At 42.1% G+C, this 24,229-nt stretch overlaps 1 protein-coding gene across 26 annotated transcripts in view; it reads left to right on the forward strand.

The window, feature by feature from the left end:
• Positions 1 to 24,229, forward strand: part of MICAL3 (microtubule associated monooxygenase, calponin and LIM domain containing 3) — a 224,448-nt gene that overhangs the window by 136,178 nt on the left and 64,041 nt on the right. For 19 of the 26 annotated variants that reach the window (XR_003425320.2, XR_003425321.2, XM_053225540.1 and 16 more), the window contains 4 exons: positions 1,745 to 1,852; positions 2,465 to 2,651; positions 14,084 to 14,172; positions 14,930 to 15,017. Coding sequence is in view for 24 of the 26 variants with exons in the window: in XM_053225540.1 (XP_053081515.1) it covers positions 1,745 to 1,852; positions 2,465 to 2,651; positions 14,084 to 14,172; positions 14,930 to 15,017 (472 nt within the window). In the remaining 2 variants the exon portion in view is untranslated. Of the gene's footprint in view, positions 1 to 1,744; positions 1,853 to 2,008; positions 2,030 to 2,464; positions 2,652 to 14,083; positions 14,173 to 14,929; positions 15,018 to 24,229 lie in introns of those variants that run through there. The other 7 variants (XM_053225552.1, XM_053225549.1, XM_053225553.1 and 4 more) reach the window with 3 other exon arrangements.

Raw genomic sequence — 24,229 nt, forward strand, 5'->3', positions numbered from 1 at the left:
GCACCAATCCTTGGAAATCTCCTTATTTTAAATTGAAAAATAGAATTGACTCCTCAGTTCCAACTGAACCTTGGAGAATTGTTTGCTCATCTGTGCTTCTGTTATTCTCGTGTTCACATAGAGCTAGTTCCCCCTGTCCCCCCACCCCTGGAGCACTTCTCTTGTTTGTCCCTTCTCAGCCCACGGCACGCCATTGCTCAGGCCAGTGATTCTCTCACACCTGGCTTTGTGTGTTGTCCATTCAAACCACTTCCTGACAGGGTTGTGGACATCCCCAAGACAACTGCTCCTGGAGTGTTTTTCTCAGTCAGAATTACAGGGCTCCCCAAACTCATTAGGCAGTTCTCTTATTCCACACAGTTTATGAGAGGAGAGTCATGCACACTAGGTGTCCTGGCCATCTCCACATGGAAGGGTGACCTTGGGAGTCTCTAAAGGACTGTCAGCAAGACTTTGACCTCAGTCCTTGGGACAGGCTCAAAGCTAGGCTGCCTAGCAGGAAGGCTTACAATTGAAATTTTGTAGTTTTGCTTGTTACTTCTTCAACATTGCTAGAAAGAGGATTGAATTGGTTGGATTTTTTTTTTTTTTCTTTTCTTTTTCCAACCTATGAAAAAATAATCCCTCTTGGACTAGAAACTTCCCAGGACTTCCTGACTTCCTGACTTCCCAAGACTAAACTAAGCAACTTGTCTGCATGGCTCCAGGTGTTAGCCTCCTGCAGCTGTGTTTAAGATGCCCTGCCCAGTCTAGAACACTTTGGCCTTAGTGCCTGGGTAGAACAGATAAATATTAACAGGGAGAATGGGCTGAGAAGGATTCTTCCAGATAAAGCTTAGAAATATTTGATGCATATGACGGGGGTTATGAGTGAAGCATTAATAGGAGGAAGGTGATCATCACGAGTAATACTAGGCTGTTGGCATCTTTTACCCAAGTGGAGAATCAGCCTTGCAAGTGTGAGCTTAGTTTCTTTCTTTCTTTCTTTCTTTCTTTCTTTCTTTCTTTCTTTCTTTCTTTCTTTCTTTCTTTCTTTTTTATGTCTTTTATGTTTATTTGTTTTTGAGAGAGAGAGAGGCAGAGTGCAAGTGGTGGAGGGGCAGAGAGAGAGAGGGAGACAGAATCCAAAGCAGGCTCCAGGCTCTGAGCTGTCAGCACAGAGCCCAACGCAGGGCTCGAACCCACAAACCACGAGATCATGACCTGAGCCGAAGTCAGACGCTTAACCAACTGAGCCACCCTGGCACCCCAAGCTCAGTTTTTTTTCTAAATGGTGAAATAACTTGCCAAGCCCTCTCCTAGACCCAACTTGAAACATAATGTTAATCTGGACATGTGCCGTGTGGGTGGGAGTTATTCCTCTTGAATTCTTTGTATGTAATTTGAGTCACTAGGGTATAGGCCCTTCTTACTCTGTTCTATATTTGTATCCATCCTGTCTTCCCACCTCCCTGAACTGTATGCTCCGAAAAGACATGGAAGACTAAGTTCTCCCTTACTGAGTTTAATTATTCCTGCAGGCATTACTCTTACCTCTGCTGATACCTCTGTGTGGACGTTGACACCCATTTTTCTGACCACCAAGTTTCCCTGCTTGTGGGCACTGTGTTGGCATGGTTTGCTGCTGCACCTTGTATTCATTTTATACCTTTCAAAGATTTTTTTCCCCCTGTCTTCTTAATTTATTTTTTTTTTCCTTCTCATTTTCCATCATTCTGGTCATTTTATAATCTCCAACCAATAGAAGTATATAAAGATGTACACTGGCGGAGTGAGCTCATTGGCTGAGCAGATAGCCAATCAGCTTCAAAGGAAAGAACAGCCCAAAACCCTTCTAGACAAGAAGGAACTGGTAAGAGATATATTAAGGGCACCGTCTGTCTAGATATAGCACAGCTGTGGTAAATAAACCTGGTTTATTCTAAGTAGCTTAGTAACATATATACCTAATATATGCCATGTGGTAACTTTTTTTAAAGATATCTGAAGTTTGTAACTGAATTTCTAGGACTGACTGGCTGTTTAGAATGTTGTGTGGAAAAACATACTTAGTATCTGTAAAAGTGATTGTTTGCTCTGGAGTCCTGGAGGCCCACATTCATGTAGAACGACGTGAACTCTGAGTAGGTATTTTTATGCTACCTTCAAAACACAATTCTGTCAAAATAATTTGGTTTGTTATGAAATTGTGTAAAACCAACTGGGGATTCCTCTTGGGTGTTGATTAACATCGATTCAGAACCCAGCTAATGCCGATTGCTATATAGAGGGCACATGTGACAGTCACTGCACTAGTGCCATTGTTCTTCCGGAGAGCCAATAATAAAGTGAGCCATCGTAGTCTGTCTCAAAACAAAATTGCTTAGTGAGGGTTAGTTTCACATATGGAGAGGGTCGTGCACCTCCAGGAGGTGAGTCTAAGAAGTGTTGGCTCTGACAGATCTTCCACCATCCCCCATTACAGGGCTCGATAAAGAAGGAGTTCCCACAGAACTTAGGAGGCAGTGACACGTGCTACTTCTGTCAGAAGCGGGTCTACGTGATGGAGAGACTGAGTGCTGAGGGCAAGTTCTTCCATCGGAGCTGCTTCAAATGCGAGTACTGCGCCACTACCCTGCGCCTCTCGGCTTACGCCTATGACATCGAGGATGGTGAGTCTATTTGCACTTGAGGCCATACTTAGAAACTGAGCTTAGGGGCACTTTTTTCCACGTGAGCTGACCTTAGGGCTCTTACTGCATTCTTATATATACATTTTTTCTGCCTCTCCTAACCCTTCCCATCCATCTCCCTCTACTCTTTATTTTTTCTCTAAGACTCTTTCTTATAAATATTTCCCTAAAGTCACCAAGCTGTAGCACAGCATTACTCAGTAATGACGGTAATGAGAATGGCATGCGTTAATGTAAATCACTTCCCTGGCTTCACAGACACTTGCTTTCTTACCTCAGGGTGGGATCTTAAGATAAAAGGGACACAAAGAGAATAAGGTATTTTTGTCTTTACTTTAGAGAAGGGGAAATGACAGGCCTATGGAAGTCACATTTCTTGCCTCTGGTCAATAACAGCAAATTGAAACTAGATTTCACGCCCTTTGGGTTCTGAGACTTTTGCTTCCTGAGGATGACCGAATTATACCCACCTCTCTCTAGCATCACCGTTTCTCTGATGAATTGAGAGTTTGTAGCACAGGATCTAAATCTAATTTACTACAGTGTCCAAGCCCTGGCCTTTTGTAATGTTTGTTGCTTTTATAAATAGAACGACGTTAATGGAGCAGAAGGTGGAGAATTATGCAAACAATTAATAAAGCCCAATAGACAGAGGCAGGCTGTCATGCCTGCCATCTAAAGACTCTTTAAAACTCCTTAAAGTAACTGACTACTACACTCATTCCTATGGAATGCTGAAGGAATGTCTTGAAAGGCAGGCTTACTGATTCAAAAGTAATGAAAAGATCTAGATTAATGGGAGTCCTCATAGAGGTGGCATTATGTGCCCTCTTTTTGGATTCCTGGACCCAAATCCAATGTGGGGGCAGGGTGGTGGAGTCCCCTACCCCCGCCCCAATACCAAGTAATTCTCCAACATCAGCAGGGTGTCTAAGAATTCAGCTCAATTCTGACACTAACTACTCGACCCAGAGATAGCATCAGATTCCACACGTTAAGGGCTCAGGCCAGTAATACTGTTCCTTGACCCCTACTTTAGACACTAGTCATAAGCCCCAGGCTATTACCTGTGCTTCTGACCACCAGCTACAGATTGGGGGTTCCAACGACCTCCTTCTTAGGTTCTTCTCATTTGCTAGAGTGGCTCACAGAACTCAGGAAAACACTTACATACCAGTTTATTAAAGGATATGGTAAAAGATAACAAATCAACAGCCACATGAAGAGATACATAGGGCAAGGTCTAGGGAAAGGGCATAGAGCTTCCATGCCGTCTCCAGGGGCACCACTTTCCCCACATCTCTATATGTTTGCCAACTTGGAAATTCTCTGAACCCCATCCTCTTGGGTTTTTATGGAGGCTTCATTGTGTAGTCATGTTTGACCAAGTCATTGGCCATTGTTTGATTCAGTCTCCAGCCCATCTCCCTTGAGGGGTTGAGAGGTATCCTGGAAGTCCAACCCTCAAATCACATGGTTGGTCCTCCTGGCAACAGCCCCTGCCCTTGGGTGGGATCCAAAAGTCACATTAATTGTTACAGCCAAAGATACTTTTATCTCTGTCAACACTTGGGGAATTTCAAGGGTTTGGAGCTGAGTCAGAAACTGGATGAAGACCGAATATACATGAGAAATATATTTGGTTATCTGAATGACTACATATATATGTCTTATAAATCACACTATGGTATGTCCATTATATTGGTAGGTAATTTTTGACTGAGGAGATGGTAAGGTGATGTCACATAGGAGAGGGACACCACCATTAGGAAGTGGTCACTTTAGTCATCCAGGCTCTGCTAATAATGAATAAATAGGCAGCTCTGTCAGAAGTAGCAACAAAGCAGCCAAAGTACTGAACTGAGAAAAGCTAACTCTAACCATTATGGGGTAGCTGGTCTTTAACTTTAGTAAAAAGCACCACCCAGTCAGGGAAGAGTTAAGACAGTTGACTAAATAACTAAAGTATATTCTTAGGTATCAAATTTTCTGTTCCACCATTCCTACACACCTGCTCTTTCTGTAACGCCTCTGATTTCTAAGGGTAGGGATTGGCAGATGGAGCCCATCCAGTGTCTTTTAACTGTCCTTGATGCTGGGGTTATTTTAGTTAGCCTTTTACTGAAGTCTGGCTAGAAAGAAGATCACTCAAGGTCCAGCCAATTAATTGATTTATAAATACTTTTGCCCATAGATTGTTGTGTACTTGTCTTTGCCACATTCTCTTGAGGATACAGATGAAATGTAAAATGTTCCTCAAGGAGCTTACATTCTGGTGGGCATGATAAGACCAGGGCACATGGAGCAAAACAACAATGAAGAGTATATGATTAAGGGCTAACAGACGACATACAGATTTTAACTTTGTAGAAGTTTAGAGGAAGAAGAAATCAATGAAGCTCAGTAGCCTTTAGGAATGACTTAACTGACCTTAGGTGAAACTCTGAGAGAGAAGTATGAAATGGCCAAGTAGAGGAAGAGATGGCATACTAGGCAAGAGAACGACAGGAGCTCAGGTGGAAATGACTGTGACACTGGGCACAGACGAGGCTCGTTGGTGCTTTGTTGTTGACACTGGGGTGGGGAGGACAGTGGATCCAAACAAGCTCCCCAAATTCTAACCCAGATAAACTTTTCATCAGCTCAGCCCCACGACAAAAGACAAGTGAACTGGAGAAAAGAATGGAATTTTGGGGCTCCTGAAGTTTTAGCCTGTTGTTCATCCACATTACCATGTGACTCAGAAATCTAACTGAAGGCCCTCAGATAAGAAAAAGACAGGAAAGTAATAGCTCATTTGTAGGAGGAAAGAAATAACCCCCACCCTATGCTGGGCTCTTTAACATGTACCGTGTCATTCTGCCTTCACAACAACCCTATACAGAACTAGTTTTATTATTGCAATTTTATATACATCAGGAAGGTGAATTCAGAGAAGTTGTAAATGCTTGTTCAAGTTCACACAACTAGTAAGTACTGGTTTGCACTAAATGACCTCTGGGATCCCTTCCAGGTTGGCCTCCTGGGATTAGTGACTCTGGGCCCATGTCAGCTCCACACAGGTGAACTGAGAATCTTACACTTTAGAGAAACATCCACCTTTTTTTACCCTTGTCCCTAATTAGTCTTCCCTTCAGCTCTTTTAAAAGGATGCAGTTTACCTGAAAACTAAGATCTTCTTTCTCTTCCCAAATACTCGCTTATTTTCAACTGCTGCCAACTCTTAAGACAAGGACTCTAAATCAGACAGTACATCAGGTCATTCCCTGTCGTCTCAAGGAGAGAAAACACCCTACTGGCTAAGGTGTTTTGTGAAGGGCCTCCTTTGGTAGCAACAAGCCTAAAATAGTCCACTGCTCTCCGTCTCTGTGAGTACCACCCTGACCACACTCTGCATCTTCCACCTGGACTACTGATCTCCCTGCCTCCACCATTGCCCCCTATAGTCTGCTTCCACAAAGCAACCGAGGAATCTTAAAAGATGTAAATCGGATTTTTGCAACCTCCTGATTTGTACTCTTACGGTCCGCTGTAGTACAAATAGAATCTGCTGGGGCTGAGAGCTTTGCATGTCTACCCCAGCCTGCATTTCCTGTCCCTAGCTCACTATACTCCTGCCACACTGGTCTCTTTCCATTTCATAAACATGATTAGGCCACTGCTTACCTTAGCAGTTGGCACTGTCTCCTCTCCTGGAATACACTTCCCCCTAATTTTTACAGGGTGGGCTTTTTGTCATTCACTTCTTCACTCACATATTCTCCCCTCAGAGGGGCATTTTTCAGACCTCCTGATCTCTAGTACTCATCACTGCTTGGTACTTATTCACATATCATCTGCTCCATCCGAGCAGAGACTAGTCTGTCTTCTTGACTGGAACATTCTCAGTGTTTAGATTTGTACCTGTCCTATAATGGCACTCAGTAAGTTATTGAATGAATAAATGCATGGCCCCATTTTGGCTTAAGCTTGTCCTTTAGCCATCTGTTTCCTCCAATTTCTTTTTCCAGTCTTTCCCATAGTTAATTATCAAGATTTCATTTATTTAGATCATCTAAAATCAGTGGCTTGACTGAATCAACCATAATTTGTGGGTAGTTTATAACATTAGCGTGGTTGTATTCACTAATTGAGACAGGCATCATACTGTAGTGACTAAAGGTATAGGTCTTGGAGTCAAGCTTACTAGTAGGTTCAAGTCCTCTGTGAGATTTACTGAGTAGGGGACACTTTGGGCAGGTTGCTTAACGCTTCTGTGCCTCAACTAGAAAAAGGTGGATAATAATATCTACCTTATTGAGTTCTGAGGATTAAATTAATTGATAGACGTTATAATACATATCTGGCACGTGGTAAATGTTACATAAAAATTAGCTCTTTTTGAGACTAAATGTCCATCAACTGACAAATGGATAAAGAAGATGTGGTTTATATTTACAATGGAATACTACTTGGCAATGAGAGAATGAAATCTGGCCATTTGCAGCAATGTGGAGGGAACTGGAGGGTATTATGCTAAGTGAAATAAGTCAGGCAGAGAAAGACAGATACCATATGTTTTCACTCGTATGTGGATCTTTAGAAACTTAACAGAAGACCATGGGAGAGGGAAAGGGGAAGAAAAAAGTTACAGAGAGGGAGGGAGGCAAACCATAAGAGAGACTCTTAAGGACTGAGAACAAACTGAGGGTTGACAGGGGGTGGGGAAGAAGGTAAAGTGGGTGATGGGCATGGAGGAGGGCACTTGTTGGGATGAGCACTGGGTGTTGTATGGAAACAAATTTGACAATAAATTGTATTTAAAAATAATAAAATAATAATTAAAAATAATTAGCTCTTTTTGTTATTAATCTAAGAAGCAAAAAGTACCACCAAGTTGAATGTGGGAAGAGTTTGAGGCAGAAGACATTAATTGAGCACCTATAACACATAATGTGGTCTCTCATTTACTTATCTCACCCTATGAGTATTATCTTCATATTCTACATGAAGAAACATGTTTCAAAATGCTAAATAGTTTACATGCCTATTGAGTCATTGAGACAGTATTTAAACTGAGATCTGACTTCAGAACTCATATTCCTTCTATCACATTGTACTGCATTTATAGAGAAAACAAGTTTCTGGAATTTTCTTGATAATTACCTTTTGGTTAGGCTTGTGGGACTTGTTTTGAAACCTAAGCCTCTTTTCTTTATTAAAATAGAATACCGTAGCAGAATTCAATGAGGATTCCCTGGAGGTTAGCCTACTGAGCTGTATTTTAAAATCTAGGATTCTACTTTGTAGAAAAAAACAAACTAATGCAGGGGAAAAAATACAAGAAAGGAGTGAAAGTAACTATAACTGTAGTTTTCTTTTTTTTTTCTTACATTTGTTTATTTTTGAGACAGAGACAGAATGTGAGCTGAGAAGGGGCAGAGAGAGAGGGAGACACAGAATCCAAAGCAAGCTCCAGGCTCCTAGCTGTCGGCACAGAGCCCCACGCAGGGCTCAAACTCAGGAGCTGCGAGATCATGACCTGAGGCAAAGTTGGACTCTTAACCGACTGAGCCACCCAGGCACCCCTATAACTGTAGTTTTTTGATACTGTAATAAAATAAGACTTGGTAACAAGTAATAGAAACTCAAGTCAGATTAAAGTTGAAGCATTAGATTTATATCTTCTTTCTAGATAGCAGTCTCAGAGAAGGGCTGCCCTTCCTCACTATCCCTGAGAATCCCCAAGAATGGCTCTGGTTAGCCTGACTTAGCCACATGCTATATCCTGCAGTGGGATAGAAGGAAAGGGGATATTATGATTGGCCTATATAGGTCATATATTTATTTTTGTGGTGGATAATTTTAAGCCTCATGGTTGATAGCCCATCAAAATCACGTGGAGGAGGGAAGTGTTCCATAAAGAAGATTAAAATACAGAACAGACCAAAAAGTAGTATACGATCCAAGGACTAATAGTTTTGTCTTTTCCTAATTACATTTTCTCTCTTAGCCAAAATTCACAAAAGTGAAATGGTTTATTACAGATTGTCCAAGCTGAAAAAAACAACCCATGATTCATCTCCCCTCATAGAGAAAAAAGCAATGAGATTGTTGGTCCTTTGGCTATCAGTGTTCCTGACAATAGATGTAGTGTTTCTGAGTTCTGGTTAAGTGCCAAAAGGTAGTGGGAAATTCTGTTTCAGAAAACATATTATGTATATGAATATTATTTGACTTATAAAAGTCCATAAACTATGTTTTTCTAAAAGATTTCGTGTTGGGAAGCAGGGTACAGGTAAAAGTACAGAGAAATCAGTTACTTTGAAGGAGAAGAAGAAAGAAGTAATCAGAGCACCAAGTAAAGGGGAAAAAAGAAAGAAGTCCATCTCATTTTTATTTCCTTTGACTTCTAGGTCCTCCCGTTTTTTTCTTAGCTTTATTGAGATATAATTGACGCATAACATTATATAAGTTTAAGGTGTACAGTGTGTTGATTTATACTTTTATAAATTGTAAAATGATTATCATCATAGTGTTAGGTACCTCCTTCATCCTATCACATAGTTACTAATTTTTTTTGTGGTAAGAACTTTTAAGGTCCATTCTCTTAGCAGCATTCAAGCATATAATACAGCATGGTTAGCTATAATCGCCATGCTGTACATGAGATTCCCCAAGCTTGTTAATCTTGTAACTGAAAGTTTGTACTCTTTGACCAGTATCTCCTCATGTTCCCCACCCCTTAACCGCTGGTAACCACCATTGTGCTATCTCCTGAGTTTGTCTTTTTTTAGATTCCACATATAAATGAGATTATACAGTTTTTTTCTTTCACTATCTGACTTACTTAGCAAAGTGCCTTCAAGGTCCATCTAAGTTATTACAAATGGCAGGATTTCCTTCTTTCTCATAGCTGACTAATACTGTCTTGTGTATATATACCACATCTTTTTTATCCATTCATTCATTGACAGACATTTAAGGTTGTTTCCATATCTTGGCTATTGTGAGTAATGCTGCAGTGAACATGGAAGTGCAGAAACTGTACAAGATCCTGATTTTCCGTTTCTTTGAATATATACCCAGGAGTGGAATTTTTGGACCATATGGCAGTTCTATTTTTAATTTATTGAGGGACAGCCACACTGTTTTCCAAAGTAGCTGCGCCAATTTACATTCCCACCAGAAATTCATCAGGGTTCCTTTTTCCTCGTACCCTTACCAACACTTAAGTCTTCTCTTTTTGATGGTAGCATTATAACTGGTGTGAGGGGATATCCTGTGGTTTTGATTTGCATTTCCCTAATGACTAGTAATATTGAGCACCTTTTCATCTACCTGCTGTCCATTTGCATATCTTTTTTGGAAAACTGTCTCTTCAGTTCTTCTGCCCATTTTTTAATCAGGTTGTTAGCTTTTTTGCTGTTGAGTTGTATGAGTTCTTTATATATTTGGATATTAACCCCTTGTCAGATACATGATTTGCAAATATTTTCCCCATTCTGTAGGGAGAAGTATTGCTTTTTCATTTTGTTGATTGTTTCTCTTACTGTGCAGGCACTTTTGACTTTGATGTCATCTCACTTCTGTAGTTTTTGCTTCCGTTGCTTGTGCTTTTGCTGTCATATCTAGGAAATCACTGCCAAGACCACTGTCAAGGAGTTTTTCCCCTGTTTTCATATAGGAGTTTTGTGGTTCAAGGCCTTACACTTAAGTTTTTAATCCATTGCAAGTTCATTTTTGTGAGTGGTATAAGACGGGTCAATTTCATTTTTCTGCATGTGGTTATCCAGTTTTCCCATCACTGTTGGGAAGAGCTGTCCTTTCCCCATCAAGTATGCTTGGCTCCCTTCTCAAATATTAGTTGTCTGTATATGTGGTGTTTATTTCTGGGTTCTTGATTCTGTTCCATTGGTCTGTGTCTGTTTTTATGCCAGTACCATATACTATGTTGATTACTGTAGCTTTGTGATAGAGTTTGAAATCAAGAAGTATGATGCCTCTGGCTTTGTTCTTCTTTCTCGGGATTGCTTTAGCTATTCAGTGTCTCTTGTGGCTCCATTCAAATTACAGGTTTTTTTTTTTTCTATTTCTGTGAAAAATGCCATTGGAATTGTGATAGAAATTGCATTGGATCTATAGATGGTTTGGGTAATATGGACATTTTAACAATATTAATTCATTAATATCTTTCCCTTTGTGTCTTTTTTTATTGTCTTTTATTTATCTATTTATTTATTTAGAGAACAAGAGCAAGAGCAGGGGAGGGGCAGAGAGAAGGAGAGAGAGAGAGAATCCAAAGCAGGCTCTGTGCTGTCAGTGCAGAGCCTAACATGATGCTCAAACTCACGAACCACGAGATCATGACCTGAGCTGGAACCAAGAGTCGGACGCTTGACTGAGCCACTCAGGCTCCCCTTGTTTGTGTCTTCTTAAATTTCTTTTATCAAAGTCTTGTAGTTTTCAGTGTATTGGTCTTTCACTTCCTTAATTAGATTTATTCCTAAGTATTTTGTTGTTTTTGTTTTGTTTTGTTTTAATTTTTTTTTCAACGTTTTTTATTTATTTTTGGGACAGAGAGAGACAGAGCATGAACGGGGGAGGGGCAGAGAGAGAGGGAGACACAGAATCGGAAACAGGCTCCAGGCTCCGAGCCATCAGCCCAGAGCCTGACGCGGGGCTCGAACTCACGGACCGCGAGATCGTGACCTGGCTTAAGTCGGACGCTTAACCGACTGCGCCACCCAGGCGCCCCGAGTATTTTGTTGTTTTTGATGCTAGTGTGAATGGGATTGTTTTCTTTACTTTTTCAGATGTTTTGTTGTTAATGTATAGAAACAGTTGCTTTCAGGGTGCTTTCGTGGCTCATTCAGTTAAGCACCTGTCTCTTGATTTCAGCTCAGGTCATGATCTCACAGGTTGTGAGATCGAACCCTGTGTCAGGCTCTGTGCAGACAGTGTGGAGCCTGCTTAGGATTCTCTCCCTCCCTCTCTATCTGCCTGTCCCCTGCTTACTCTTTCTCTCTCCCTCTCTCTCCCAAAATAAGTAAATAAACTTTAAAAAAAAGAAACAATTACTTTCTGTGTATTGTTGATTTTGTATCTTGCAATTTTACTTAATTTGTTGATTAGCTCTGGCAGTGGAATCTAGTCTAGGATTTTCTATATGTAAGATCACCATCTGCAAACAAAGACACTTTTATTTCTTCCTTTCTTATTTGGATGCCTTTTATTTCTTCCTCTTACCTGATTACTCTGGCTAGGACTAGTACTTTCTTGAATAGGAGTGGTGAGAGTGGACATCCTTGTGTTCCTCATCTTAGAGAAAAAGTTTTCAACCTTTTACCTTTGAAATGATATTGACTGTAGTTTTGTTGTATATGATGTTTCTTGTATTGAGGTATGTTCCTTCTGTACCCAATTTGTTGATGTTTTTATCATGAAACGGTGTTGTATTTTGTCAAATGCTTTTTCTGCATCTATTGAGATCATATGATTTTTATCTTTCACTTTGTTTGTGTGGTGTATCACATTGATTTGTGTATGTTGAACCATCCTTGCATCCCAGGGATAAATCCCACTTTGTTGTTTTGTTGAATTGGGTTTGCAAATATTGTGTTGAGAATTTTGCATTTGTATTCATCAGGGTTATTGGTCTGTAATTTTCTTGTAGTATACTTATCTGGCTTTGGTATCAGAGTAATGCTAGCCTCATAAAATAATTTGGGGGTTATTTCCTCCTGTTTAGTTTTTTGGAATAGTTTGAGAAGGATTGCTGTTAATTCTTCTATAAATATTGGGCGGGGGGGGGGGGGGGTGGGGCGCCTGCCTGGATGGCTCAGTCAGTTGAGCGTCCAACTTGGGCTCAGGTCGTGATCTCATGGTTAGTGGCCCCAGGTCGTGATCTCATGGTTAGTGGCCCCGTGGCAGGCTTTGTGCTGATAGCTCAGAGCCTGGAGCCTGGTTGGGATTCTGTGTCTCCTTCTGTCTCTGCCCCTCCTGACTCAGGTGCACGCACACATGCTCGCTCACTCTCTCCTGTCTCTGAAAAATAAACATTTAAAAAAATTTTTTAATAAAAACTTAAAATAAATAAATGTTTAGTGGAATTCACTATCTGCTCCTGGACTTTTCTGTTTGGGGAGAGTTTTGATTACTGATTCAGTCTCCTTGCTCAGTATTGGTCTGTTTAGATTTTCTCTTTCTTCCTGATTCAGTCTTGGTATGATATATATTTTTCGGTCTTTGTTCATTTCTTCTAGGTTATCCAGCTTTTTGGTGTATAATTATACATAGTAGCTTCTCATGATCCTATTTCTATGGTATCAGTTGTAATGTCTCCTCTTTCATTTCTGATTTTTTTTTGAGTCTTCTGTTTTTCTGAATTAGTATAGTAAAGTAAAGTATAGTATAGTATAGTATAGTAAAGGTTTGTCCATTTGGTTTATTGTTTCAAAAAGCTGGCTCTTAGTTTTCATTGCTCTTTTATTGTTTTTCTGGTTAGGTTCTCTTATGTTAACTTTGAGAGCAGAAAAGTTTGTTTTGTCAGAGGAGTACCCTTTGCAAATGAAAAGGATAAGTGGGATTACTCCTGTTTCAACAGTTTCTATAGTATGGTCTGTCCTTTAATTTTCAAAAGCCTTGGCTCTTTTAAAGTGGGAGTAAGGGAAGGTTTAAAAAAAAAAAATGACCTTTTGTGACTGACTCCCACTACCGGTGTCATGGGAAAAGCCAGGATCTGTTTTTCAAATTTTGGGCCACACCTGCGAAAGAAAATGTTTAGGACCCAGTAAACACCTATAAACACAACTAAAAGCTGTAAGGAGTGATACTTAACTCTAAGTATGCCACTGTGCACTTTAATGCATTTTGTTGTGCTTCATTCTGTTCATAGTCCATTGCAGGATTGTTTGGTTTCATTTTGTATTGGTTTTTAATGCTGATCCCACCCACTAAGGGGTCATAAGGCTGGCTTGTGGATAGTTGTGGGAGAGGGGAGCAGCAGAGGGGGTCCTGTCAAAGCCAGTGCTCAATGCCGCCCCACCCCCTGCAGTCTTCACGCCTCCACCCTGCGCTTATGTTCATTCTGGTTTCCCCAGAAATGTTACTCCCAGCTTTCCATGTGACCACATCTTTGTTCTACACACACTGCCACTTTGTTTGCTGGCCCTGCCATGCAGGCTTCACGTCTTTGCTCTGGGCGCTGATTGGGTGATCGCTCAATGGCCTTCACATATCCAAAAGAAACCCCCTCCCCCTTCGGGCAAAAGGGAGAGGAGGGCTGAAATCAAAGTTTATAGGGAGGGCTTGGCCTCCTTGGACAAGAACCCTGGGCCGTGGTGACAGCACCCTGTGGCTAGAGGAGAGAGAGAGTCAAGTTCAGAATTAAGAGTCTTGCTCACTTCTTTTCTCCTGCCTCTTCTGCACAGGTAAATTCTACTGCAAACCACACTACTGTTATCGACTCTCCGGCTCCGCACAGAGGAAGAGACCGGCAGTGGCTCCTCTGTCTGGCAAGGTAATGGTAATCTATCTGTAAGTGGGGGAGAAGCAGCAGGCACATTTCTGCACAGTGACAGGTGAAGGTGTGGCCAGCAGGGCCTGCTGAAAGGCCACTAAATTGCCTTTCCTTTGGGTGGGAATGGCCTGAGAGATGGTCGCAGTCCATTTGGGAAGGAAACCAACTCTTCAAGTATAATCTAATGTTGCATTTCACTAAGGTAATGTTCCACACACCACCAGAGTTGGATTTGAGAGACTATATTAGACCCTCCCTCCTGCTCACTCATATAAAAGACTTTTGTCATTGTAAATAAACATCTTTCTGAGAGACGGACACCCTGAAAAGGAACGTGGCTGTAAATAATCTGCACTTTCTTTATTTCTGTGAATTACTTTACTAAGTACCTTTTTTTCCTTCTTTTTTTTTTTTTAAATGAGAGTAACTAGCTTCTCCACCTGTCTTTATCAAGATAAACCAGGTATTCCCTTTGCTACATGATATTACCTTATCAGCATGCAGGCTAACACATCCTTGAGAGGTTTTTGTTGACTGTAGTGGCATTTGTGGGGAAAGGAAAGGTATTCCAGGGTAGACCTAGATTTTGACTCTTGGTGATTTCTACATGAAATATGTCCTGTTTTTTTTTAATACTGTGAGACATACAGCCTGGATTGACAGGTGAGCGCAGTAAACCAGCCAGGCAGGTGTCACCGCCTCCTGAGATTTGAGTGCTTCCGTCAGTCACTCTTCTTTTTCTTGCGGACTTTCCTAGGAGGCCAGAGAACCCCTGCAGGATGGCCCCACTGTGGACACAAATGGACGGGCCAGCGCCGTTGCCAGCCCTGCTGAGAGAACCCCAGGTAGCCTCACTTCCTTGTTTGGCTGGGTGGCGCGTCACTCTCTTGGCCTCTGTGACAAGGCCAAGGGGATGAGCCAGCACCTCCAAAGCAACATTTCTTCGATTGGGCATCAAGTGACCCAAAACCCTTTGGACTCCTTTTTCATGTGCCAGCTGCTTGCATTTGGAGTCCCCTTTCTCTATGGCCTGTCGGAGGTGCTGGTACAAATCAGAGGGGAGTTTCATTGGCAGACCGTGAGCCAGTAGGGGCACCATCTAATAAGTGGGATCACCCAAGCTTCAGTAATGTCTATTCAGAATCTCAAAGTACTGTTGCTATAGCCCTGGGGCCTGCCCACACCGATCAGACACACTGGGGTGGTTGGTCTAGGCCCCATCCAGGTAAACAGGAATTCTGAATAGGCTGCTTTTATCACTGACCCGAGTGAGAATCTAGAGTCACAGGGCCTTCTTGTCTTGGACTCCTTTGACAGAGCATGGAATTGCAATAAGACCCCACGATCTGGATTTATGTTCACCCAAACTTGAAATTTTTGCATCCCACTCCCTACTTAGGTATCTAGATAAGCTGACATGGCTCTTTTATTTGACCTGTAACCCACTAAAGGACATGCCCTGTCCTGATCACTTTGGGGCATTTGAACTTCTAATGGAACCAAACCCTAATTTGTTCCATTTCAACTAATCATTTCCTTATGTCAGGAGGTGAATGACACTATCCCTACCTCTAAAAAACACATTTATTCTGGTTTTAGCTCATGGCTCGTGGACATTAGGTTTGTTGTGAGGAATTGTAGTTTAAAATTGACCCTTAAAATTGAGTCTCTTTGCTATATGTCAAGCCAGCCTGTGAGATGTGTACCACAAACTGTGGAGTGGTCCTGATGCCCTCATTACAGCCCCAGACTAGACACAGCCCAGGGTCATTGTGTAGGTGAGACAGGAAGTCAACAGGGCCATGTTTCTATATCTCACACTTTTTCTGTCTTTCACAGCAGATATATCTCAAGCAGCCATTTACAAACTCATGAAAATTACCATATAAAAACTAAAGATTATCAGCTAGTGCTAGAAACTATGGAGAAGGAGTTGGTAGTGAAATTTCCAAATTGGAAAAGAGAAGGATTATCCACTCCACTTTCAAATAAGAGATTTTCAGAGTTGCTTCCTTCCCTGTGCTTAAGAACTGGAGAAAGGGAGAGTATACCCAGAGAGGGCAGGGATTTGGAAGCCGAGACCCTGCAAACCCCAGCTGAGCTAGGTAAAATTCGGCCTCTCCTCCTATGTATGCCCTTATTATAATCCAGGGAAGCTTTTTAAGTGCCCTGCCAATTGGACCAACATTTTATAGGAATGTTTAAGCCACGAATGACTTTGAAACCTTCTATAGCCTTGAAACCCTTTATAATTTGTCTTTCCCCTGAAATGTTGGCAGCCTTTTGCAATTGACACTCTCAGAGCACCAGAGGGAAGTGCTGGCAGAGAAAAATTACCAAAGGGATCTAGACAGAGAGGTCAGCTCTGAGCCCTAGAATATGCACTTGACCAAGTGAGAGCTCCACCTCATCAGTCTGGACCTTGTCCAGCAGAGATGGACTTTCCAAGGAACTTGGCTATTCGGTAAAACAGCTCAAGGAAATGCTTGGTTTTGGGGTATCGAGTGGAGAACATTCTTCAAAAAGAAACACAATGAAGTTCAGGTCATTTCTGAACAAGCCAAGTTTGTTCACTTTCCCATGTGGTTCACTTTGCCATTCTTACTGTCTAGTGTGGAAGCATAATGGATCTCAGGTTTTTAGCAGTTCTAATGAATTAAAGCTTCCATAGAGAAGGAAAAGAATATTCTACAAAGCAAGGAGATGAGAGCTGGCAATGCGAAAAAAAAATCAAAGCCCTGAGGATGTCTCAGCCCCTGTGGTTCTTGATTCTGAACATGACTTACATGTTCTAGCACAAGGGGTTCAAGATGTGGCATCCCAAAGGAATCACCACCTGAGCTCCTAAAATGAATGAGGCAGGCACTGTCCCCCCACTTTAAGGTACTCTGTAGGGCAGTGGGAACACTAGAGCTTGGAGCTGATGCCCCTGGAGACTCGGGCTTTTGGAAGTTACAGCTCTGAGTCTGAACGTGCTCCAGAGCTCCAGCACTTCCCCTAGGAGGTGTCTGATCTTTGCTAGCCTCTGTAGGAAAAGGAACGGAATTATGGGTGGTAGTTTAGAGTTGGCATGAAGTAGATTTCTTTTTTTCCTTTGATAGGGATATCTTTCTTTAAATCTCAAACTAAAGCTTAACTAGAATTTCCTTTTGAAAAGCTTCAGAAAAACTCAGGTATTTCAGGGTTCCAGAATATGTGTCATGAATAACAGTCATTAACCCAGACCCATGGTACATCTCCTCTCCTGCATGCTAGACAAGAAAAGACTATAAATGAATGAACTTGATTCCACCGTGTATAAATAAACCATCCTCCTAGATTCCCATCTCCCAGGAAGCAGAGCTGAAAAAGCTATGACTGGCACTTGACCTGCTGTGCTTTTGCCCTGTGCCACCTCTGTATATGTGGCATTACCCTCTTTTCCCTTATGTTCTTTTCCCATTATGCCAAAATTACTGCCGTTGCCAAAAAACCAAACCACCCACAAGTTTAGAGAACCTGCTTTCAGCCTGCTTTGCAGTGTTGTCTTTCTCTGGTAACCTAATCTGTAACTGCTGCTAATTTAGTGTTTGGAGGAGGACATTGTTTACAGTGCTGTTGTTTATAATGTGCTTTTAACATAGAAACCCTCTTTTCTGTTCCCCACATCTGTAAATGCTTTGTTTCTAAGCTTCTTACACTGAATAGATTAGTGGACCTGGCACAGATTTTCTTACCCTGGCCTCCTAGCACCTGCCCTGACTTTAAGAAAAAGTGGGACAACAACAGGTAGAGAAAGAAAAACCCTAAATGAGTTATCTTCCCCTTGAATACAAGACCCTCAACTGCAGGTTTTTTGGATCCTTTCTTTGTGAGAGGAATTCCCTTTACAGTTCATATAGCATATAGAAGACAATCAAAAATGAATCATAAAGGCTATGGGAATCATAAGTTAAGAGAAGAGCTTTTTTCTTCTAGTACAGGCCACAGAGATTGGGTGGAAAAGATAGTGTTAATTTTAAAAGCTGCCTAGCAGATTGCAAGTGGCGGGTGCCTGCTCCCTGTCCCTAGACAACCCTTGCATGATCACCATTAGATTCCATAGTTTGGATGCCACATGGGCCATTAGGAAATGCAGGCACTTCCCACACCGGCTAGAATAGCCATGCAGTATGAGGGATTCCATGCACTCCTGGGGTTCCTGCCTGTCAGGACAAAGTTAGGAAATCTCACTGCTTCCCAGGCTCCCTTCCCTTGTAGGCGTTTCTGGGTAACTTCTTAGTAGAGCAAAGAGAATCTTACAGTCCAGCTGAACTCCCCAGTCCTCCCCCACAAGTCTTAGTTTGATGGTGATGTGTAAATATTTATACACATACACATGTATATTTATGTAGATTTAATTTCATATACACAAGTAGATAGTTATATATTGTGTCCTAACTAATAATAATAATAATAATAATAATAATAATGAAACTGTTTCTGAAGCTTCTTGCTCCTTGGTTCTGGAAATCAAGGGAGCTTTTTTACACTGGGGAACCATGCCACTGGCCTGGGTTACAGTTAGGGTCAGGATTTACGGGAATAGAGCAACCAGCACACCTGTGGAGGTGGAGACTTTGGGGGGGCGGGGCGTGGATGTCTCAGAAAATGAGCAGCACACACTCCCAACCTCGGAAAGTTGATTTGGGAGCAGACTAGGAAAGCAGGGGTTCTGTTGCTTGCGAAATGCCACAGAAGACCAAACCCCCCACCTTACCTCTGTTTTGCTTCTAGGCTTGTGTATCAGTTACATTGGGTTAGTTATTGTAGCTTCCCTATTGTCTCGGTGTTTGGTGTCTTTCGGGCAGTGGACTGTTTTCAGTCCCTCCTAAAGGGGCTGCAGCATGGCCTTGAAGTCCTGATCAGTGAATTAAGGGGTTCCCTTTTTCCTGGGCCATTCGGCTTGGGGTGGAGGTGGGGGGATGGCAGCAAGCCAGGTTCCCATGGCAGTGGTACAGAGATGCCAGAGCAAGGGAGGACGAACTGTGCCAAGGAATGCATCACCTGTCCGCTTCTGGCCTTCCCTAAAGCCTTTATTTTTGCCCTTGTTTTTAATCTGTGATGTGAGTTTTTGGTGTGTTTCTTTGTGAGTTTTTTAATTTCATTGTGTAACTTTGTTTTTGCCGTTGCTGTGAAACTAAGGTGTTGTGCTTTTAATTTTTTTTTAACGAATGTTACCATTCTTATTTAAGAGAATAAATTCCAAACAATCTTCAGGTTTCTGAGTTTTTCTTTTCCTTCCCTTTTTCCTGTTTGGAGGGTGGGAAAGGGATTAGCTTTTCAGGTCTCAGGAGTGGGCCTGAAAGCCATTGTGCCTCAGGACTATCAGTTCTGGGGTGGGATCAGGAGAGAGTGTAGATGTATTAAAATGGGGAAATGGGCTGTTTACACCTAAAATATAGATTGTCGTTAACAGAAGGGCCTCTATTCACAGGGGATGTGGAAGACATTTTGTTCTGTAGCAGCTGCAGATAGAAAAGAGCGGAAAGACACCACCTGTGCCCCACATCCAGTCAGCCAGCATGAGGGACTTGAGGACTAGAGCAGATGGAGGGATAGAAACACACACTGAGCCCATGTCTGCCATGGAGACACAGAGCCAGGTGCCTGCCTTTCCTGTTCCTGACTCTAGCAGACTGCTATAGGGAACTGGGGTAGTTATGTTTCTCTCCTCGGCTTTGAGGCTTTTGCCTAAGGCACAGTGACCTCACTCCTGGTGACTTTGAAGGTTCTTGTTCTGTTCTCCCCAGCTGATGTCTCTCTCATTCTGTCTTTGCTGTGGCCTAGACACTAAGCTAGGATATCCAGTTCTGCTTGGCCACTCACTCTCAAGCCTGGAGAAATGAACCTGGGCCCTTCTCACACACACTGCTGTGACCATAGCAGTGATGGCCTCTTATGCAGTGTTGGCATACGGACCACAGTGGCACAGCCCACCTTTGGTGCTAAATTGGGCCAAAAGAGGGCAGCTGGTGAGGGAGCACTCAGCACCAAGTCTGCTCCCACTGGGCTCTAGAGAATTGGGTGTCTGTTGTTAAAAAGACCTTCCTGGCCTCCTCTACTCTGAAGCAGTCTGCTTAGGACCTAGAGTTCTTAGGTTTACCCACAGAGTAGAGAAGCACAGTGCTGGGTTCTCCTGGCATTCTAGATTACCAGACTGCCCTGTCAGGGAGCCTAAAGTTGTGTCAGAACACCGTTGTTTGTAATCCTCAGAGCATGGCTGGTTCAGAATTTATCCCCACAGAGAGTTTGAGTGGCCTCTCTTGGCCTGCTCATTCCCACCCCCACCTCCAAGTCTATGATCTGTTGTTCCCCTTTCTTTGAAATGAGTCAGTCCCTATCCTGGTGCCTGAAAAAGGCTGGGAGAAAAAGAATTGGGATGTGAGGGATGCAATAAGCAACAATTAATAAATTGACTAAGAATCAGTAAGGAGATAAATATATGTATATAATTTTCAAATTTTTGACCTTTGCCTCTGTTGCCTTTTCCATGCCCCAGTAATAAAGGGGAGGAGAGCCAACATTGTTCAGAACAGTGTCCTAAGGCATCTAACAAGAAGATGTTGACACCTGATGTGATTCCGTGCCACCCATTGTGAAGACCCTGAATAATTCCCTTTGGGTCTCAGTTTCTTTCTGAAACTTCTTGAAATCCATTCTCTTTTTTCTCATAAATTCCCTGAAGATGTCCCTAATTTAGATACTCCCTATGAGGGATCCTCTGGTGTAGATGTGGAAGCAGTACAGGCAATGAAAATGGGCCACTCTATTTTCATACTGAAAAATAGGGCAAAATGATGCCATGTCAGACCCAGGTCCCACAAGTGTCCCCCTTGATGTACAAATAGAAGAAAAATGCCCATGTGGGCCTGTCTTAAATATAGCAGCCAGACAGAGATTTCAGGAAGAATCCTCCCTGAATCCCAGTCCCTTTCTCAAGCCTCCAAAACCTCATGGAGACTCCAAAACCAGTCCTTACCTTGAAACTCACACCCAGCCAAGCATCCAGCAAGTGCCAACAAGTAGATTAGTCATAATGAAATGAGAGGGAGGGAAGTCAAATTGGCACTCCCTGCCTAGGTTAGGCCATGGGGCTGTGTTCCTCTCTCTGTCTCGTCACTGCCCATAATTCTCGGCTGTGTGTGTTGGCTCCTGATAGCTCTTTCTTCACAATTGCTCCTTGTCTCTTCAACACTTACATTCTGGACGGGGTAGGCTTTTGCGCAGAAACACCTTCCATATGCCTGAGAAGAGAGGCGGGGCTCCAGCAGAAGTGACTCTCCTTCAATTACTTCCAGGTTTCACTAGCCACATGCACACTGTTTCCTTTTTTACTTCCTGTGGGTCAGCTTCCACGTAGCTTTGCGTAGTTTATGAACATTTTGAATTATTTCTGAGGCATTTTTATGGGCCTCCAGGAAGGACAATGGGCAAAAGGTTGAGTCACTGCCAGCGCCCAAACCCTAACTCAAGCTAACTAAACTCGACCTTGCCTTGCTTTGATGTTGTTCTTTTCCTCCCAACCTGTACGCACAAGTATAGTCCGAGAGCTCCCAAAATATGAAGAAGGCTCACACCCCTCACAGGGGCCCCTCATTGGCATAAAAGGGGGAGTTTTAGAACACATTTCAACAGAAAGGGAGTCCAGGGCCCCAGCTCTGCCTTGCTATAGAATAGAGTCTCCTGGGGCCATCCTAGGATAATTAGTAGAAAAATTTTTACAACTGAGTCAGAATTTCTATTGGCCTCGTATGTTTTCTTCACCTCTATTCTTTCTTACCTAGCTTGTTGTGATTATACATTAATCATATGAAACTGTTCCAAATGTGCCTATTAAGTGATTGAATTCCTTATTCTTTATTTTTGTAAAATATCAGGGTTATTTCCATTTTGTCACTGTTTCATAGTATAGCCTGATTTCTTTTAGGTGCTTGCCTGGGATTGTAGGCCTTTAGTAATTATTTCATAGTAAGTCACCTGTTACCAGAAGAACTTTACACCCAGGGCTCTCTGCCTCTCTAAGCTTCAAAAGCTCCCTTCCCTGTACCCTGTGTCCTAGTATTACTGGGCCTCTACTAAAGCCAAGTCCCTGAAAAAGATGAACTCAGCTAAAAGGGTAAGGGCCCCAAGTTCAGTTACTAAAGACCGCCACTACCAGGCAAGGACATAAGGCACCAGAAAACTCAGGACCTCAGTGAGTTTTGGTTTCCTCAGCAAACATAGGACAAAACCAGAGCGGTTTCACTGTCAAAGGCCTAAATAAATATGTTTTCATTCAGTTCTCATGTTCTTTCAAGGTTATAATAAAGCCAGGAATACTATGAAAGTACATTCTAGAGAGGGTAATCCTCTTAACATGTGGTAGCTGCTCAGAAAGCAAACCTGAAACTAAAAAGTATGATTAAGTAGACTCTATCTGGAACCTTAGGGAGAAGAGTTTGTCTCTAAAAGTTAACTCATAGGGGGTTTCTTAGACTGAGCTCAACCCGATAACCAGTGAATAGCTGATATTGATTATAATAGGATTATAACAGCTTATTCATTCTTTTTTTTTTTAAGTTTATTTACTTATTTTGAGAGGGAGTGAGAGTGTGGGAGTACATGCATGCACAAGTGATAGAGAGGGGCAGAGAGAGAATCCCAAGCAGGTTCCTCAGTGTCAGTGCAGGGCCTGGAGCCTGACATGGGATGTGGGGCTCGAACTCACGAACCATGAGATCATGACCTGAGCCAAAATCAAGAGTCAGATGCTTAACCAACTGAGCCACCCAAGTGCCCCAACAGCTTATTTATTGTTTCTCTGTTTTTAGAACTAAGAGAGACACCAACTATAAAGTTTCCCTCCCACCATTTTACCAACAAAAGACTTACTTGAGTTAGTACGTTCTTCTTTTAAAAGTAAATATTCTCTCCTAGAGTTACTCTAATGTGAATTACTCTAAACCAGCTACTTCCCTGTCTTTTAGCTGGTTCACCTTTCTTGGGGAATTAGCATGGGTACAAAAGCCTAGTAACATTGGGACACAGGGTGCAGGGAAGGTGGCTCCAGGGCTATCCAAATCTCAGTGAAGGGCTTTGTAGAAGTAGGCAGCACTGGGCATCTGGGGTAACGGGGAATTGATAGTATGTAGGAGTTAACAGCCAGAGTCTTAAAGGCTTTGCTCTATTGCTGATAGCTAGCAACCATCCTTCATGCTGCTGAAAATATTGCACCAGAGAGCTGTCTGTATTTATAATCAAGGGAGCCCCTTCTCTGCGAAAGTCTTTAACTCAAATAAAAATAAGAGATTAAAACTTGAAGCTAACTCCTATTGTTTCCCCCATGTGATGAATACTGGTTAATTTACTATAGTCTATGTACTAACTCATAGAAAATAATGTAGGAAGACACATAGTAGTAATAATAACCGATAATAACCTAGCACTTATATGTACTAAGCATTGTCTAGGAGTTTTATGTATAGCATTCATGTGATCCTCACAGTAGCCTGTGAGGGAAGTATTATATTACAGATGAGGAAATAGGCACACAGAAGTCGAACAGACTTGGTCAAGGCCACATAAACAGTCGATACAGAGTCAGGATAGAATCCATGCAGAAGATCCAAGAGCATTGTTTACACACTATGCCATACAGCTTCCCTTCATCTGTTTTCTGTAACCTCACCTTGTCAGTACTTGGTAAAAGGGAAAAACACTATGTGTAGCTCCGCAAATAAGATTTTTGTAAACATGTGTGAATGTGCTATATAAATTAATGAGTGTGCATTTGGATTATTTCTGAGAGATATACATCCTCCAGTTTCCTGGGCGTGATCCCAGGGCTAGGAGTGTGCCTTTGGGAAGATACTATATTAAAGAGAGAAAGGTTTTATCACTGAGGTGTGAGGGGGGGAAAACATCAAAAATTGAGGAAGAGAATAATAATCACTGAATTGACTGTAAATAATATGAAATGGACTCCTTCTTTGTTTTCTCCATGTCAGCTGTCTTTGCTCATTACAGATAAAATCAAGCCTAAAGTTGTATTAGCACG

The sequence above is a fragment of the Acinonyx jubatus genome, chromosome B4 (genome assembly GCF_027475565.1).
Source record: "Acinonyx jubatus isolate Ajub_Pintada_27869175 chromosome B4, VMU_Ajub_asm_v1.0, whole genome shotgun sequence".
Classification (NCBI taxonomy): Eukaryota; Metazoa; Chordata; class Mammalia; order Carnivora; family Felidae; genus Acinonyx; species Acinonyx jubatus.